This window comes from Schistocerca americana, chromosome X (genome assembly GCF_021461395.2).
Source record: "Schistocerca americana isolate TAMUIC-IGC-003095 chromosome X, iqSchAmer2.1, whole genome shotgun sequence".
Taxonomy (NCBI): Eukaryota; Metazoa; Arthropoda; class Insecta; order Orthoptera; family Acrididae; genus Schistocerca; species Schistocerca americana.
Window position 1 is genome coordinate 290,720,743 of NC_060130.1, and position 18,177 is coordinate 290,738,919.

The window sequence follows — 18,177 nt, forward strand, 5'->3', positions numbered from 1 at the left end:
AATAACCTATAGACCAATGTGTGGTGGATGATAGGCACTTTGCGAAACAAAGTCTTTCCCCTCCCAGATCCAGGCCTGCTGCACATGCATGAATCTGACAGCTTGGGCGCGGCGGTTAAATTTTTCCCAGTAGCATCTACCTGCTTGCTGCGACTGCTTACACAGCCAACATCCACATTTCTGTAACCAGAAGCAGGAGGAGATACTAGTCAACTGTGCATGCGTATGATCCTGCTCATAACTGTTGAAACGAATCTAATGTATACAGTTGTGACGTCATGCTCATCAGAGGCAATTTGTTGTTATGAAGCATTGCATAGTCTTCCTAGAGCCTTGACACATTTTGCTGTTGGCAGATGCTTGTATGAACACTGTGAACACTGTGTGTCATTGTTGTATATGGCGCATTTTCTTCGCAATTTAAGTTTTGTTTTTTCTCTCGTTGATGTTTTATTGCAGCAATACTATTCTGCAGTAGCGGGATACAGTAATATCCTTTGTTAGAGTATCAGTTCTTACCAGTCAAAATTACAAAAATTTAACTGAAAACAAATACAATGAAAAATTCCCAGAATTCTAAAAACTTCCCGGGTTTTTCCTGGTTTTCTCCTGCACGAAAAAATTCCCGGATTTTTTCCGGATCTCCCAGGTTGTATACGCCATGCTCACACATTGCACATCTGCTACGAATTCAAACAAGCCACATGTAGCAAATAAAAAGCTGCTGGGATGCACAACAACTTGTGCTACAGCTGTCTTCAGCAATCAGAGGGCTTCTAACTGCAGATCAGTTACCTGCCATACTGGTGGGAAATGATATCACACATTGCTACATGCATAATCCCAATGCACACAAGAAAGGACAAGGAAGGATTGTCCAAGTGATATGCAACATGAACACAATGGCAAATGTCAGTCAAGTACATCGAATTATTGTGACAGCAAGACTACAGTTGCAAGCTGACAATGGAAAATGGCAGACTTGTGCTGTATTAGATTCTGGGTCACAATCATGCTTCATGTCAAAAACACGTGAAATGCCTCAGACTTCACAGGTGGCACAGCAGAGTACCAACTCAGGAAATAGGTGCAACCTGCTGAGAAACAAAACACCATGTCTTGGCACTGGTGGGCTTTTGCGTAAGTAACTTTGTGTTGTCTGTCGACTGTCCAGTTTTGCCAAAGGTAAATGACACCCTGCTGGAACAACTAATTAAACCACGTACATGGAACTTGTCATATGTTCAACTTGCTGATAGAGAGTTTTGGTCACCTGGCAAGATCGATATTTTGCTATGAGCAGAATTTTCTCCATACATTAGGAAGGCAAGGACTATCTCCACAGGAATTGATCATCCCGTGCTTCAAGAAACAGAACTAGGTTGGGTCATTTCAGGCCAGTATCAAAAGGCAGAGTTTACCAGTTTTTCATGGTGGCCAGTTGTATTGTGCTTTGTAAAAAAAAAGACACTGATGTTCAAACAAGTTCTGTTCTGGGAGATAGAAGAATTACATCAAGGTATAACGATGAAAGAGAAGGAATGGTATGAGACACACTTTGTGCAAGACACAAAGAAAAATTCCACAGGGAGATTCATTGTCCATGGACAGCGAAGTCAATCAGGCAGTTCTTTCCACATTGCAGCGAACACTTCTCTCAGGTTACGCAGAGACAAGTGGGAGAAATGAAGAGTAAGGGAAGCTACACTAAGTTTATGAGGCAATATGAAAACATTATGGGATACTGTGTGTCAGGTAGAGAGGAAATCAAAACAGCCACAGTGTGGAACCAAATATCTACAATGCAGAACCCAGCTCATCCAGTGTCACGGAAGAGTATCTCCTGCAAACATGCAAAAAAACAGCCTGTAGTGGGATGGACCTGGTTGTCTTAAAGAATGATCTGTAATAGACACCTCTAACCTTTATACATTTCAGTAGATGCCAGAAGGAGCTACAGTCCTCTGTCACAACAGCAGAGCAATCCCAGACGGTATCATCTCGATTCTCGAAGTTGTCATGATTGCAGCAGATAACAATAGCTGCAAAGGACAAAACAGTAACAGCTGAATTGTCTTGCAATGAATTGCAGGACACTTTGTTACACTGTATCAGAATACCACAAGAAGCCACATATGCAACGGAAATCCACCAGTTGGAGACCAATAATATGGTAGATAATAACAGTAAGCTCAAATCACTGCATCTTATCCTCAATGACATGAGATATACTGCCTCTTCACCATCATTTCACAAGACTAATAGTGGAAGGTGATCATCATCATACTTCTCAAGCTGGGTGTCACCTGTTGCTTACATCTCTCAGGAAGCTATACTGGGTACCTAACAGATCAAAAGCAATCCGGCATGTTCTGCAACAGTGCTTGACTTGTCAGCCTTTAAAAATATAGAAACTGTGAGGCCTTCCTTCAATTGTGGCAGTGAATACACAGGACAGATCATGTGAAAACTGGCCCATGGCGATTTAAATTAAAGGAAAATTGCTATGTTGCTCTATTTGTGCACCTGGCAAAACGAGCAGAGCATTTGGAGCCAGTTAGCAACATGACTACTGGAACATTCCTGTCAGCCATTAGAAGATTTGTATCACGACAAGGTAGGTGCCAAAAATCGTACAGTGACAATGAGTCAAACTTTGTTGGGGCTAGTTGGAGATTCCACCAGTTACAAGCTGCTGTGAGCAGTCATTATCAGCACACACACAGGTGAAAAATTTTATGCACAAAGAAGGCATCAACTGGTGCTTCATTCTTCCTACAACACCACACTGGCAGAATATGGGAAGCAGGAGTAAAGTCCTTCAAGAACCACACGCTGTGAACAATGAGAATTATATACTCAACATTCGAGGAGTTGACAATGATGGGTTGCCCAAACATTTGAAGTTGACAATGATGGCTTGCCAAATTGGGTTTGCTTGAACTCTCGTCCTCTAATGCCACTACCTTGCTATCCTACTGATCCCTAAGTTCTAACCCCATGTCACTTCCTGATTAGAGCCACAATCAAAGCACCCCTTAAGCCAGATCTAGGTACAGCCAACCTGAGCTTGCTCACAAGGTGGGAACTTCTGCAGCAAGGGATCCACATCTTTTGGTGGCACTGGTCATCTGACTACATACATCACCTGCAGCAGTGGACCAAGTGGACAGTCCACAGTCAGAAAGTGCAACCCGGCGCATGGGTTGTATTATGGGTAGATAAGCTGCCTCATTATGCTGGAAGCTGGCCATCATAAGAGTGCACCCTGGGCACAATGGAATATTGCAAGTGGCTACTATTCGACACCACAAGGGCTTTTCGAGAGACCAATCTGCAAGCTATGCCCTTTACTGAGTGAGGTGATACAAAAGTGAACAGTGCATTCGTGTTTTTTTATCCTGTACATTTTCTTTTATTTGTTCTGTGTGTACCTTGTAGCAGTCTCAATGAATTTCATCATTTTTTTATGTTTCAATGTATGTTTTCTTTATGTGATGGTGATTGCCACGCACCAGTCATACACCCTATGGACAGAATACCTGGTTGAAAAAGTAATGATTGTGTATTTCTTGTGTTCTTTCCCATGATTTACAAGGACTTAGGTTACTTGTATTATGTTGAGAAGAAATTAATATTTCTTTGGCGGCTGTTATATTTGGTTGCTACATTCGACTGAGCCACCAGAGATAATGCTGCACTCTCTGGAGATATTTCACCTGATGGACAATGGTCAATAGGAAACAGAATGGTACACTCACTGCAGCGACGGTGAGGACAGTGGGTGAATGGATTCTTGATTGGTCTGCTGTCCTTAGATCATGGACGTGCGCCACGTGAAACGGCAAATATGTGTAGGTTGACTTGTAAATATTAATCTAATTGCAAATAATAAGTGATTATCTCAGCTGTCATCATTCCTTACAATCCAACTGGATTTGAACCATTATACAGTATTCCAAAATCCATAGTCCTCTGGTACATTTATGCTTTACAATTTTGTATGCAGACGCTAACAAATGTGTTTGGTATTCAATAACATTACATATTTTCACCAACGATTAAAATACAGAATGTTATAAATCATCACCAATCTGGTGCCAAGAGTGCACTGGTGGAAATCCTTTTTGATCATTGGCTACACTTGTAAACCAGTATGCTGTGGCCATTTGTCCCAACTAAAAAGTTCCTTCAAGTGCATTTCAAAAACATCTGAATTTATTAAACCAAAGGTCAACTGTTGCTTTGAAAGGTGTAACTTGCCAAAAACACATTGCAAATACAATTATTTGCATTCAGTCCTACCACAAAATCTTAAAAAACACATAAAAGTGATCCCTTTTTGACTCAACTGCCACCTATGTTGCACACATGTAAAGGAACAAATGAAGTCAAGTGAGCAGAATCTTGCGCCACTTGCCAACAACAGGTGCCACTATCTTACTGAGAAAATAAAATCAACAGGAACTTTCCAACTATGAAAGCCCCAAGGCCCCCCCTCCCCCCCAACAACACACGTTCATTGTTGTTGTACCAAATCATTCTTGAAGAATTTTTGATTAGACAGCATGCAACCAGTTCCACAGAAAAGGCCAAAAAATTAAATCAGAAGATTTTGCAAGAAAGATTTGGTAGTGATGCCAAAGAACTATAATCACAGAAAAAATTGTGTGTAAATCTATGCTGTCATAAACAAATAATAAAATTACACTTTCAGGCATTAAAATCGCGCACAACAGCAAACCTAAAATCGGTATGAAATTTACTACACTTTTGGATGTGCAAATGATTAATTAGCATTTCACCACAACCACACAAAGTAGGTAGGAGTACAGCAGGTTCTTCATTCAGATATCGAATTTAAATGGCGACTGTGTGTGAGAAGATCATGTTACATCTTATGTAAGATGCAGAAATGTCTACCAGAATGTGTGTGAATTCAACAGCAGCAGGGACGCGGCCTATAAATATTATTGTTTCGCAATATCGCTACTCGTGTTGGTGGGATCCTCCAACCGTCACACAAATACAGAATCGGTGGGTTCAGGAGAGCCATACTCGAGCCACACAGGATCTCAGCCGTACCACCTGGTTAGCATCTGAGAGGGAAGATTTACTGTCTGTCGGGCCACGCAAGATCAAACAGGCACGTCATGTACCTCAATCAGGAAATGTGTTCGTCTGCAGCAAAGCAGGCACACACTGGGAAGAAGCAACAAATCTGGAGCAGCACGAGCTGTTGGCACAAACCGTTGCTACAGCTCCCTTTAATGCAGTGGTAGTGAAAGGTACACTGTCAATGGCGCACCTGATGACAACACTGGACACTATGGTGACTCTACTGATGTGTGGCAACTGTGAGGAGAACGAATGTTGACAGATTACTTTTTTCACCACCATACGGGCCTCACACCTGGCGTATCAACGAGAGGTGCCATTGGGTAAACAACACATTTGCCTCCAGTTCACATAGCTCGTAATCCACACAGCAGCCATTACATTTCTGGCATTTTAAGGACGGTGGTCACACCATGTCTTCTGACATTTCATTTTGAAAAGATAATGCGAGACCACATATTACCTGTGCTATCCTGATCTGAAAAGATGATGTTCAACTGCTGTCTCAGCCAGCATGTTCTCCAGATATCCCACCCACTGAAAACATCCGGTCATGTGTTGCCATTACTGAGACACCATCACTTGCCAGCCACTACGACTAATGAACTCTGGTACAGAGGTGAAACACCACAGAATGGTGTACCCGTATCTGTCATCCAATCTCAGTTCGACTCAGTGCCCATTGGGATTGGAGCTGTTTTTCTGCATGAGGTGGCAACTATGTGTACTAAATTTCGCTCCCTGTATACCCCCAAATCACCAACAAATTTAACCGTATATTCCTCGTAATATACCCTATAGGCACAATAGGTAAAATTTCCTTATTTGCTACCTTTCCTGGTGTTGCAATTTTAATAGCCAGCAGTGTACATGAAATAAACATAATAATGAATAAAGAGGCAACTAAGGACTTAAAACTGAATAAATAAACTACCCACCTCGATATCAAAGTCTAGACTTGATTCATCGAATGAATCACCAGGCACAACCATACTGTTAATATCGAGCTCTGGTAACACACTGGGTGACACCGGAGTGTTAGGCCCATTACTTTCAACTTCATCATCACTTTCTTCGCTACCACCCAACATGCCAGTAGTTGAAAAATTGGTGAATTCTTGCTTCATTTCGCCTCTCTCAAGAAGTTCAAGGTTTTCTGTCGAACGATCAAAGAAATTTAAAAATTACAAGAGAAAACAGACATGTAAAACAAATTGTATAACCTTTTTATTTAAGTTTGGCTCACACCCAGCACAAGATTCACTTTCACCTTGGCACAAAGTTAACGCTTTATTTTCCTGCTAACACAATTTTATTAACGTGCGATTCAAAATTACTATTCCCATGTTATTTACATTCTTAATAAGCTGCATAAAAAATAACGTTTTTATGAGACACAATATTTTAAAACAACAAGCATGTCACCTAGGGTTTACAAGTTTTACCTATGAATTGAAAAATTCAAATAAAACTTTATGGATACAGTGGCAAGCTCCAAATTCCTACTAGTGATTATTTAGCACATATACAGATCTTATTTAAACTAATTGCAAACACTTTTTTATAACTAATGAAATGCTTATTGCTGAAAAAATTAATATACTTAAAATATAACTACATGTTAGTCTATATAATACAGCAGAAGCCAGATATGTTGCCATCTGATACACTGGGGATTCAGATGTAACACAATATAAGTATGTCCCCCAAAATAAAATATCAACACGGAGAAAAGATCTTATTACAGTCTGCATGTAGCCTTTCTGCAATATAACTTACTGCTGCAACCTCCAAGCTCTCTAAGCAATAATCAAAATAGATACACATAACTAAACTCAACCTTTGGTTTGTCTTATCAACCTATCACAATTGTTGCTGGACAGAAGCTCTGAATACACATCTCATGGTTAACATTGTGACATAGTCAACGAAGTGACTATGCCACAGAGTTTGGCAATAGTCAAAATGAGCACAACCATCATGTTGATCATAGATTATTCACTTATTGTCTAGATTTCTGGGGGCTTGCTATGACATCACAGAAACAGAAAGCATATTCTATGAGTGATAAACTAAAAATTAGTTATCATATGGAGGACAATGAAACTAAAGGAAGTTTATCACATGAGTGTGGTGTACCTGAAGGAACAATCAGCGGATGGCTGAAAAACGAGAATAAATTTAGAAGTTTTGTAAGCACAGTTGAGAGTGATGTGGGAATGGACAGAGAAAGGACTAAACTATGAAAAGACAGTGAACCAGATGAATGTCTTTACAGGTGGTTTTTAATAAAAAGAAGTGAAGGTGTGCCACTTTATTAATGCTCACTCCAAAAATTTTCACTTTGATGTACATGACACGAAAGTTTTTTTAGCTTTCAGGGATGGTTTTCAAGATGGAAATGTTGCCATGGAATTTGTCAAACAACCACTGAAAGAAGCAAGCTGTTGTGACAGTCAGTCTGCTTTACAGTTTCTTGAAATTTTACAAAAAAATAATGGTGGATGAAAATTTAAATGATCATCAAGTGTATAACTGTGAAGAAAAGGCATTTTATTATCAATCGCTTCCAGAGGCCCGAAGAACCCTCCTCTTTGCCACGAATAAATCGGGCAGCCATAAACTGAACCCTCTTTGTTTAGGTAAAAGTAAAAGCTCAAGATATTTCACACATGTAAACACCTCTTCATTATAATTCACTTACAGGTGTTCAAAGAATGCTTGGCTGATGCAACATTTTCACCATCAGGTTTCAAGAAGAGTTTGTTCAGTCAGTGAGAAAGTACCTACAGTCATTTAAGCTAGCAGACACTCTACTAATCCTTCCTCACTGTCCAAGCTCATCCACCTGCAATCAGAAGGTCGAAAAACCAGAACTTTATTTTTGCCAAAAAAAAAAAAAAAAAAGAAAGAAAGAAAGAAAGAAAGAAGAGACCATTAATTCAGTCACTTGATCAGGGCATCATATGAGCATTTAAGGCTCATTATTGCTGTGAACTGCTCACCTGAACAGTAAATTCACATGAGGCAATAGAAATGTTCTTGAAATCTGCATATCTTAAGATTATTCAGTAGGCCTGGGGCAGCGAAGCACTGGTTTGACCTCTATTAGGAATTGCTGGAACAAGTGTTCCACTGAAGAAAATGCAACAGATGAACACTGTAGTGACATAGATTTCAACAGCAGTGACATCCAGTCTGCATTTGATGTTCTACAGAGCAATATTGATCTTGAAAACTTCAATCGTTGCGTGGTTGTTGAAAATGAATAACCAATTTTGGAGATCATAGATGACATGTACCTTATTGATGCTTACAGTTTTAAACATGGCTGTCTCTCAGCATTCGTATATAATTTTCAGCATAGGAATCACACAGCAAACTGGTTGCAAATAACTGTTTGGTACACCGACCTAGGTTTTGACACCTCTAAGGATGTTTTCATCAGAACGAAATTTTAAGAAACTGTAACATTACTTTGTAAGAAAGCAATGGTCACAGTTTTGAGCAGATATGCTCAAGTCAAAAATTAAAATTAAACATGTTCAAGCCTTTGGTATCAGAGTCTGATGTAGTTCCTAGCAAGGCAAATATGTCAAAGGTTTGAACATGCTTCAAGTTTTGACTTCAGAATGTCTTCTCGAACCTTTGACCACTGCTTTATCGCACTGTACCTTTATGGTATATTAAAATTTCATTCTGATGAAGAGATCCTTAGGAGTATTGAAACCTAGGTCAATTTACCAAGCAGTTATTTGCAACTGGTTGGCTGTGTGATTCCTATGCTGATTATTGATGCTGTTCGAAATGACAGTAGTGAAGTAGTCAAGGATGAGGATGATGATGAAGCTGAAGAAGAAAGTACAGATGATGTTCCCAGAACAAGTGGAATATTGGATAATATAAGTAAAGTAATTACCTGGATATAGTGACAAACTGAATCAAACTAAATTGAGTTGTTGCACCTGACAACCATAAAATAATACGCACTAAAGAAACTGCATCAAGCTTTAAAGCAGCAGAATAATGATGTACTGCAGTTTGCAGGTAGTGTTGTAAATCATGATACTATATTCGATAGTGCACTTAATATAACGCATTGAAACTCACGTTGTCATTTGGTCAACCTTTGTGTGATGTTTGTCTAATTTCTGTACCCTATTTGGTAAGCTTCATAAATTGTTTACTTCTAATATTCTTTAAATTTAAATATAGTGTAGTGCAGTATGTATAATATTGCCTTACGTTTTCTTCCTAACTTTCTACACAAAGTTTGTCATTACAGGGCTCACTCTCATTATACCGCAGGTACGCTATAGCGCAGTACTAAAGCATGCCTCCAACTACTGTGTTATTTCGGGCTCCCACTGTTATTACAAATTTGTAACTGTAGCAGTAGGTACTTGCCACTGTCTTCAGTAAAGTATAAAAAAGAGTGGTAGGAAACACATACTAGAAGCACTGAGACTGAATCAAGAGGAAATTTTTAGTGGTATCTGGCCATAGATGTCCAACAGGTAGTGTATAGGATTGTAAGCAGAGCACATTCAGCACTGTTATGAATGCTTCTGGAGCTAAAAGGGAAGGAAAGGAGATGGGGAAGGCTGAAGCTGGAACAAATGGTGTCACAAATTGCTGTTGTTACATATGACCTGCACCCTAGATGATACTGCCATCCATGTTTCACTGCTGCTCTAGAACAGCACCACGAAAAGATGGAGGGGAAACAGTGACCCAGCTTGGCTTAGAATTATGGTGAGGGCAAGGTGGGGAGTGCTGAGTAGGAAGAAATTTCATCGTGCAGCCAACTGTGGGAATGTGTACTGCATTCTTTGACTTTTTATGAACATCTACCACGTTTAAACTGTAGTTTGCTGAATCCATTTGCACTCTGAATCAAACCGACTTAAAACTGGACAAATTCTCAACAACAGCACACATTTCTGAAAGAGATGCTAAAGGTCTAGGTGGGGACCAGTGGTGTACTTGTGTGTTCCATGCACCAATGTTGTAGACTCTTCCCATGAGGTATGATGGAAACAAGTGGAGGGGCGTATCAACTGCTTGTTCGATGCAGCCAGTAAGACAGAGAGGGGCAGATGATATGTTTGGAAGCAAGAGACATTGTAATGGTGACTGACAATAATACAAACAACAGGCAGTGAAGATAAAAATTAAGGTAAACAACAATCAATAAACAGCATAAATTTAGAATAGGTGAAACGTATACTTCTTAGACAGATCGCTTGCATCAATAGAAGTTTGGAAGTTTGATAGAATATGTTAAAAAATAATTTTTTATCAAGGAGCCCCTTAAAAAGAAAAAGGGGGTTGTCTTACATTCAGAATCGTCCTGCACTTGGGTAAATACAGTAGGGCATATTTTTTTTTACTGTCAACTGAACTTTGCAAAATTGGTTGCCTATTGTTTGCATGAAACTATTTTCATTGCAGCTGGTTAATGTGCTCTCACTGAAAAAACCAGCTGCCCACAGCCTAGCTTCCCACGTCAAAGAGAGAAACTACTTCCTTAACTGACTATCAGACATTCCCACCCCACCTAACTAAACAACATTCCCCATACCCATCACCTTGTCACTATCTAACACACTATCCCCCATCGTCCTTCAGACTTAATTCTTTTCACACATAACTAATTAAATCCCAACACAAAAATTCTACTCCTCTCAGGGAAAGATATACAAACAAATCCATGGCATAACAAATCTATTTATGGCCCATATAGAAGAAACCTTCCTAGGCACCCAGAATCCAAAATTCCTTATCTGGTTTAAGTTCACTGATCATACCTTCACGATTTGGACCCAGGGTCAAGATGCATTATTCAAATTCCTCCACAGCCTGAGCACCTTCTCTCTCATTTGATTCACCTGGACCTCCACAGTCCATCATGCCACCTTCCTGTACATTGGCCTCCATCTCTAACAGCTCCATCCGAAACTTATTCATATCAAACCCATTAACCATCAACAGTACCTGCATTTTGATAACTGCCCGAGTTTCCAAACTAAATAGTCACTCCCATATAGCCCAGGAATCTGTGAAATGTCACATCTGCAGTGACAAGCAATATCTTGATCAATATGTGGAAGATTTTACTAAGGCCCTCACAGACAGACGTAACAAATATAGTCCACAGGCCGATGTCCCATGTCATATCCACACAACCCTATCACCCATCGCAGACAGAAACAACTGGGCCATATCCTTCCCCAGGGCTTTGACTACTTATCATTTTGTCCAGAACTAAGGAAAATCCTACCCACAATCCTTCCCACTGTTGTATTCTTCCATTCACTCAACCTATGCAATATCCTATTCCATCCTTACACCAACCTGCTTCCAATCTCTTGCTTAATGGGTCATACCCACATGGAAGACCTGTCTGATACACTCGCACACATCCTACTCCAATCCTGTTATAGGCTTATCCTAACAGACACAGGGCTACATATAGAAGCAGTCCTGCCACACACCAGCTCTGCAATGATTTCTGAACAGTGTTTTGTGTGCACAAGACCAACAACCAGTTGTCCACTGGAATGAATGGCCACCACCAAAATGTGACCAAAAGCAGACTTGCTTAGCACAACACGCTCAATTTTAATGGCAGCTTCACAACCTGTGGATCTTTCCCAACAATACCAACTTCTGTGAATCACATACGAGGTCTGTTCAAAAGATTCTGGAACTTTGTCCACAAAATTTTATCTTTTACTTATTGTGCGTGGTCTCCTTCGAAATACTCCCCTCCACAGTTTGCAAGGTGCATCCACACTATGCCTTTTTTGTGTTCAACTTTGTGCATGCACATAAATTTCCAACAGCAGAACTACAGATGCACGTGCGTGATTTCTTGGAAATGGAGGCTATGCATAAAGCGCATTGCTACCTTCCTTTGGTAAGGATCTTGGTGCTTTTTAGCAGACAAAAGACCAGAGCACCCTGGAACAGTAGCAATGGCGTGTGTGAACACATACAGAGCATAGGGTTAAAGAATACAAACAGCTAGTGAAGTGTGCTGTCTACCAAAAGACACGATATGCATCAGAAAGACACGATATGCATCAAAAAGACTTCCAGGACTGATGTAAGGCGTCACTGCATCAGCTCCATCAGAACTTATCTCCATGTACATCCCGGGAAGACTCGAAGTAGGCAGCAGAGGAGCCTATTCTTTATTTGCAATTCTTGATGTATTCACAAAATATATACAATTTTAATCTACAAGAACCATTTCAGTAATACTTCTACATCTACATACATACTGCGCAAGCCACTATATAGCGTGTGGTGGAAGGTACCCTGTACAACTACTAGTCATTTCGTTTCCTGTCCCACTTGCAGATAGTGAGAGGGTAAAACGGCTCACTACATGCCTCTGTATGAGCCCTAATTTCTCGTATCTTGTCATCTTCGTGGTCCTTACACAAAATATACAGTAGCAGTAGTAGGATTGTTCTGCAGCCAGCTTCAAACGCAGGTTCTTTAAATTTCCTCGTCAAAAAGGACATAATCTTTCCTCCTCAAGGGATTCCCATTAGAGTTCCTGAAGCATCTCTATAACTCTTCCATGTTGGCTGAACCTAACATTAACAAATCTGGCAGCCTCCTCCTTTCGATGTCTTCCCTTAATCCAACCTGGTGCAGATCCCTAACATTTGAGCACAGATAAACCACACTTTCCTAAAATTCTCCCAATAAACCAAAGTAGCTCATTCACCTTCACTACCACAGTCCTCACATGCTGATTTCATTTCAAACCACTTTGCAATGTTATGCCCACATATGTAAACACCATGACTGTTTCAAGCAAGACACTACTAATGCTGTATCTGAACATTATGGGTTTGATTTTCTTACTCATCTGCATTAACTTACATTTTCCCACATTTGGAGCCAGCAGCTATTCACCACACCAGCTAGAAATTTTATATCTTGTACCATCCCACAGCCACTTATCTTCAATACCTTCCCGTACACCACAACATCACTAGCAAACGACAGATTGCTGCCCATCCTACTTGCCAGATCATTCATGAACATAGAAAATATTAGCGATCCTATCACACTTCCGTGAGGCACTCCTGATTATTTCCTTGTCTCTGATGAACACTCATCACCAAGGACTGCATACTCGGTTCTATTACTTAAGAAGTCGTCAAGCCACTCGCATACCTGGGAACCTATCCTGTATGCTCATACCTTGCTAACAGTCTGCTGTGTGTACCATGGCAAATGCTTTTCAGAAATCTAGAAATATAGAATCTGCTTGTTGCCCTTCACCTTCAGTTCATAGTGTATCATGTGAAAAAAGGACAAGCCGACTTTCACATGAGTGATGCTACCTAAAACCATGCTGATTTGTGGACATAAGCTTTTCTGTCTCTAGGAAATTTATTATATTCGAACTTGAAATATGTTCTAGAATTCTGCACCGCACTGATTTTAAGGTTCATTCTTTTACTCTTCTTATATATAGGATCATGTTCACCTTTTTTTTTAAGTGGCTTGGAACTTTGAATTGGATGAGAGATTCATGATAAATGCAAGCTAAGTAAGGGGCTGATGTCATAGAGTACGATTTGTCCAACCAAAGTGGGATTCCATCTGGATCTAGAGATCTGTTCCTAACTCTTTCAGTTGTTTCTCTACGGCAGGAATGCTTATTACTGTGTCGTCCATACGGGACTCTGTGCGATGGTCACATGACGACATATTAGTATGATTCTCCTGCCTTAATGCCTTTTTAAATGAGGAATTTAAAACTTCTTTTTCAATTTTGCTATCTTCAACTGTCACACTAAACTGGTTGAGTGACTGAATGGAAGCCTTAGACCCACTATTGATTTTACATAGAACCAGAATTTTCTTGGGTCCTCAGCCAGATCATTTGCTAAGGTATGACGATGGTAGTAGTTGTATGCTTTGCACATAGATCTTTTCGCAGATGCATGAATCTCTACTAATTTTCGCCCATTATCATTTGTGCTTGCTCCTTTGAATTGAGTGGAACACACCCTCTGCTCCCTCTGCAGTTTTCAAATTTCGTTGCTGACCCACAATGGGTCTTCTCTGTTCTTAATCCACATACTTGTCCAGAACACAATTTACAATCTGTTTAAATTTAGTCCATAATTCCTCTATGTCCAACATACAGGAAGCAAATAATTGCAATTTATTGTCTAAGTGAGATGCTAATAACTGCTTATCTGCTCTTTCTAGCAGAAGCACTCTCCTAGTCTTCTTGACTGATTTATTAACTTATGTAACCACAGTCACTATGATGAAATAATTAACACTAATCCCCGTCTCTATATTGATGCCATGAATGAGCTCTGACCTGTTTGTAGCTACAAGGTCTAAGATATTTCCATAGTGTGTGGGCTGCCGAACTAGCTGCCCCAGACAGTTTTCGGAAAACTGTGCTCAAAAATACTTTGCAAGACTATCTGTCTGCACCCTCTGCAATGAATCACTAGACATCCCAGTCCATACTCGATAGGCTGAAGTCCTCCAACTAGTATTGCATGATTTGGGTGTGTACGTAATACTGACCATAGGCTTTCTTTGAATGACTCTAAAACTGTTATAGTGGAATCGGTTATCTGGTAAAAACATCCAACAATTAATCTGGTTTCACCTACACATGCTATACACAACTAGATAAATTCACTGTCACTCTCAATTTAAACCTCAATGGAGAAAATATTTTTGTCAACTGGAGTGAACACACCCCCTCCTATGGAGTCCAATCTGTCGTTCTGATATATGTTTCAAGACTCGCTAAATATCTCAGAGCTTTCTTCTTTTGGTTTTAGCCAGTCCTCAGCCTCAAAAAAATTTGAGAGGTTAGAAATTCCCTGGAGGCCAGTAAACTCAGTAACTTTGTTACAAATACTTCAGCGATTTACTAATTAAAATTTGACAGACAGTGTCTTTACTTTGAACATGGTCTGATGTCCCTATCTGCGTATGCAGTGGCGAGTGTTCATCAGAATACCTCAAACTACCACCTAGCTTAGCCTAAAAGAAAAACAACCCAATGTGAGGTGCTTGTGTCGTTATGCAGAAACATTCGGCAATCCACAGGGTGTCTTGTCAGACAGCAGCCAACACTTCACTTCTCATGCCTCAATCACTGAGACGCAACAGTGTGGAGTGACAATACACAGAATGAGCTACTATCATATGACTAATCTAATCAAGAGACCATCCAGAGAAGTAGGTAAGATGAGAATTCTGTGCCACACGAAACAATCTAATTGGGTAGAGTATATTCTGTAATTTGAGATTACGCCCTTCCTATACTACTGACCTGGGGGAAAAAAGGCTAACAGCATTGAGGAGAATCCAGAGAGACCTGGTCGAGAAGAAAATCTCCAAGTTCCATCTTTTATATGACAGCCATTACTGAGTGGAGAAGGTCTTTTGGTGACGACTCGTATGTAGTTGCAGATCCCAATACTGATGTTGACAAGAGGATACAAACCACTGGAAACATCTAGCTACTTATTAGTAAAGCTATTCACTTAGTATTTATATCGATACATTTGTGTATAATTAAAAGTTGTTGCTAGGTAACTGACAAAACTGGCCAATTCTGCTTTGTAATATGACTGCATGTGCGAGCTATCAACAAAAGTTTTCTAATCGTTATAGTATGGGTATTGTGTTCTGTTTATTGAAGATGTAAGTCAGTAAATTGTTGAACAGTACTGACATCTCAGCCAAGCAAATCAAGAGAGAGGAGTTTAGAGAATAAGTCTGTCAACAATGAGCTGCCAACATGGCTGAGAAGCACACAGAGAGAGAGAGAGAGAGAGAGAGAGAGAGAGAGAGAGAATCCATCAAAATGGATTAAGAGAAAACAGTGTATATTAAATAAACAAATATATTTTACTCACACATGGTTATAAAAATACCATATTTACCAGAGCATAAGACAACTCAGGTTGCAAAATGATTTATTTATTTAAGCAGGCCATTGAGAAAATTTTGTTTTTAATATAGTTCAAATAATCATAGTTACGAACTGTTTTCCTGATGTAAAGCACTTGCCTAAAAAGATTATTATTGTGCCTATTCTAAATTTATGCCACTTATTGATAGTCTGAAGTTTTGGCGATACAAGGAGAAATAAACAAAAATAAATGGTTTACATTAATTTTTATCTTCATTTCCTTCAATGCTTACAGTGTAAGCCTGTCATCTGTGGTATCAGGTTAAAGTCTAGATCTGGGCCAGCACCAGTAATGGTGGTGTTTCTCTTCTCATAGGTATGTTGACAAGGCATCTATTTCACATGCCCAGTGGGCATAAACAATATGAGGCAAGGAAAGAAGCAATGAATTCCTAGTGGTGAATGTCAAAACATTCTCTTCTTTGCTGTTGTCACAGAAATTAGATTTTTTTTCTGAATATGTAATGTGTTATGAGGTTGCGGTTACATTGGGATCCAATAGCATAGCTTATATTGCTGTAAGTGAAACACACATTTGGCTGTTTCTGCTGAACATGTTGAAATTTCCCAAGTTGTGGTTGCACTGCAACCCGAGAACACAGCTGTTTTCTTCTGAAGACATAGTGGATTTTGCATCTATATTGACGTCATACTGTGACAGAATCCCTCTGTCTCTTACTTCCAAACATGTTGTCTGCCCACTGCTCTCTCAATGGCTGTATAGAACCAGCAGCTGACTCCCCCACCCCTTTCATTTTCCCATCATACCTCACAGACAGTGTTGACAACACTACTGCATGAAATGTGGAAGTATGCCACTGGCCTATATCTAGACTTTTACCATCTTCTGAAGATATGTGTACTATTATTGAGTATCTGTCCAATTTTAAAGTGAATTCAAATCAGGCTACAAATGCATTCAAACCACAGTTTAAATGTAGTATATGTTCATAAAAAACCAAGGTATGTGGCATACATTCAGATGATTGGCAGCACAATGAAATTTACTGCTCACCATTCCCCTCCCACATTGGTCCCAGTTCTCAGCCTAACTGGTGTCATTGTTCCCCGTCCAACTCTTCCAAATTCTTCTAACTAAATCTGAATGTGATCTCAAACTAACAAAGCTTCATCTGTAAATATAGATGATCCATATATATTGATCTGTAAAACAAGGAGGGTCATTCCATGTCAAGTCACCCAGGCCTTGACACCAACCATGTCAGATTTTGATGAAACTTGGTACAATTACTTCTTTTATCATCCTGAAAGCACTTGTAAAATTTTTTTGCTCTATCTCTTATAGTTTTTTTTTTAATTTTTAAAGTTTTTAGATTTGGCCTTGTTTCAGCAGTCGGAAATCTTAACTTAAACGTGTCCTCACAAGTAAAAAAATTTGTATATTAAAGAATACTCAAGATGTCAGTATGAAATTTTGGAATAACTTTGTGTATTATATCTAAATGTTAAAAATATTACCATAAAGATATATTAAAATCTTCCAAATGAAAAAATTTACTTAAAAAAAAAAAAAAAAAAGCTAACGGATGTTTAGTTTTACAAAAACTGCAATATCTAGAGTCTCAGACCTGATAGAAAGCTCAAATTTGTTTTAAAATACCCTTGATTGTATAGGCTTTAGATTAAAAAAAATTATGTTGGCTTTTTAACCTGTTTAATAGTTATCTAATTTTTAAAATAATATTAGTTATATTTTAAAAATAAAAAGTACTAAGTGACTTAGAGACTGAAAATAAGTTTTTGTCTTCTTGGAGTAACAATGTACGCTTGGATTTTGTTTTGTTACTCCTGTGTTTTGAAGTAAAAAATTATTACAGTGTTAAATAGTGCTTGGATAGTATTTTATTAAGTTTATTTGAACTTTCAGTTAGTACTGTTACTTAGTTTACAGAGATTCTTTTCCAATATCCTATAAAAGTAACCAGAATAGTAATCAGGCCAAAAGTGAAATCAGTATGTCAGATATTCAAACCTGTAGCGTAGGGTTATTTAAAAAATCTGACTGTTTCCAAACAACCTACACACCTTCAAAAAAGTTACAACCGGTATCTGAA

The 18,177-nt window shown here is 39.1% G+C and overlaps 1 protein-coding gene across 2 annotated transcripts in view; it reads right to left on the reverse strand.

Moving 5' to 3' along the window:
- Positions 1-18,177, reverse strand: part of LOC124555053 (forkhead box protein P2) — a 76,065-nt gene that overhangs the window by 16,439 nt on the left and 41,449 nt on the right. For both annotated transcript variants that reach the window (XM_047128827.1, XM_047128826.1), the window contains one exon: positions 6,057-6,274. In XM_047128827.1, the coding sequence (XP_046984783.1) occupies positions 6,057-6,274 (218 nt within the window). The remainder of the gene's footprint in view (positions 1-6,056; positions 6,275-18,177) is intronic.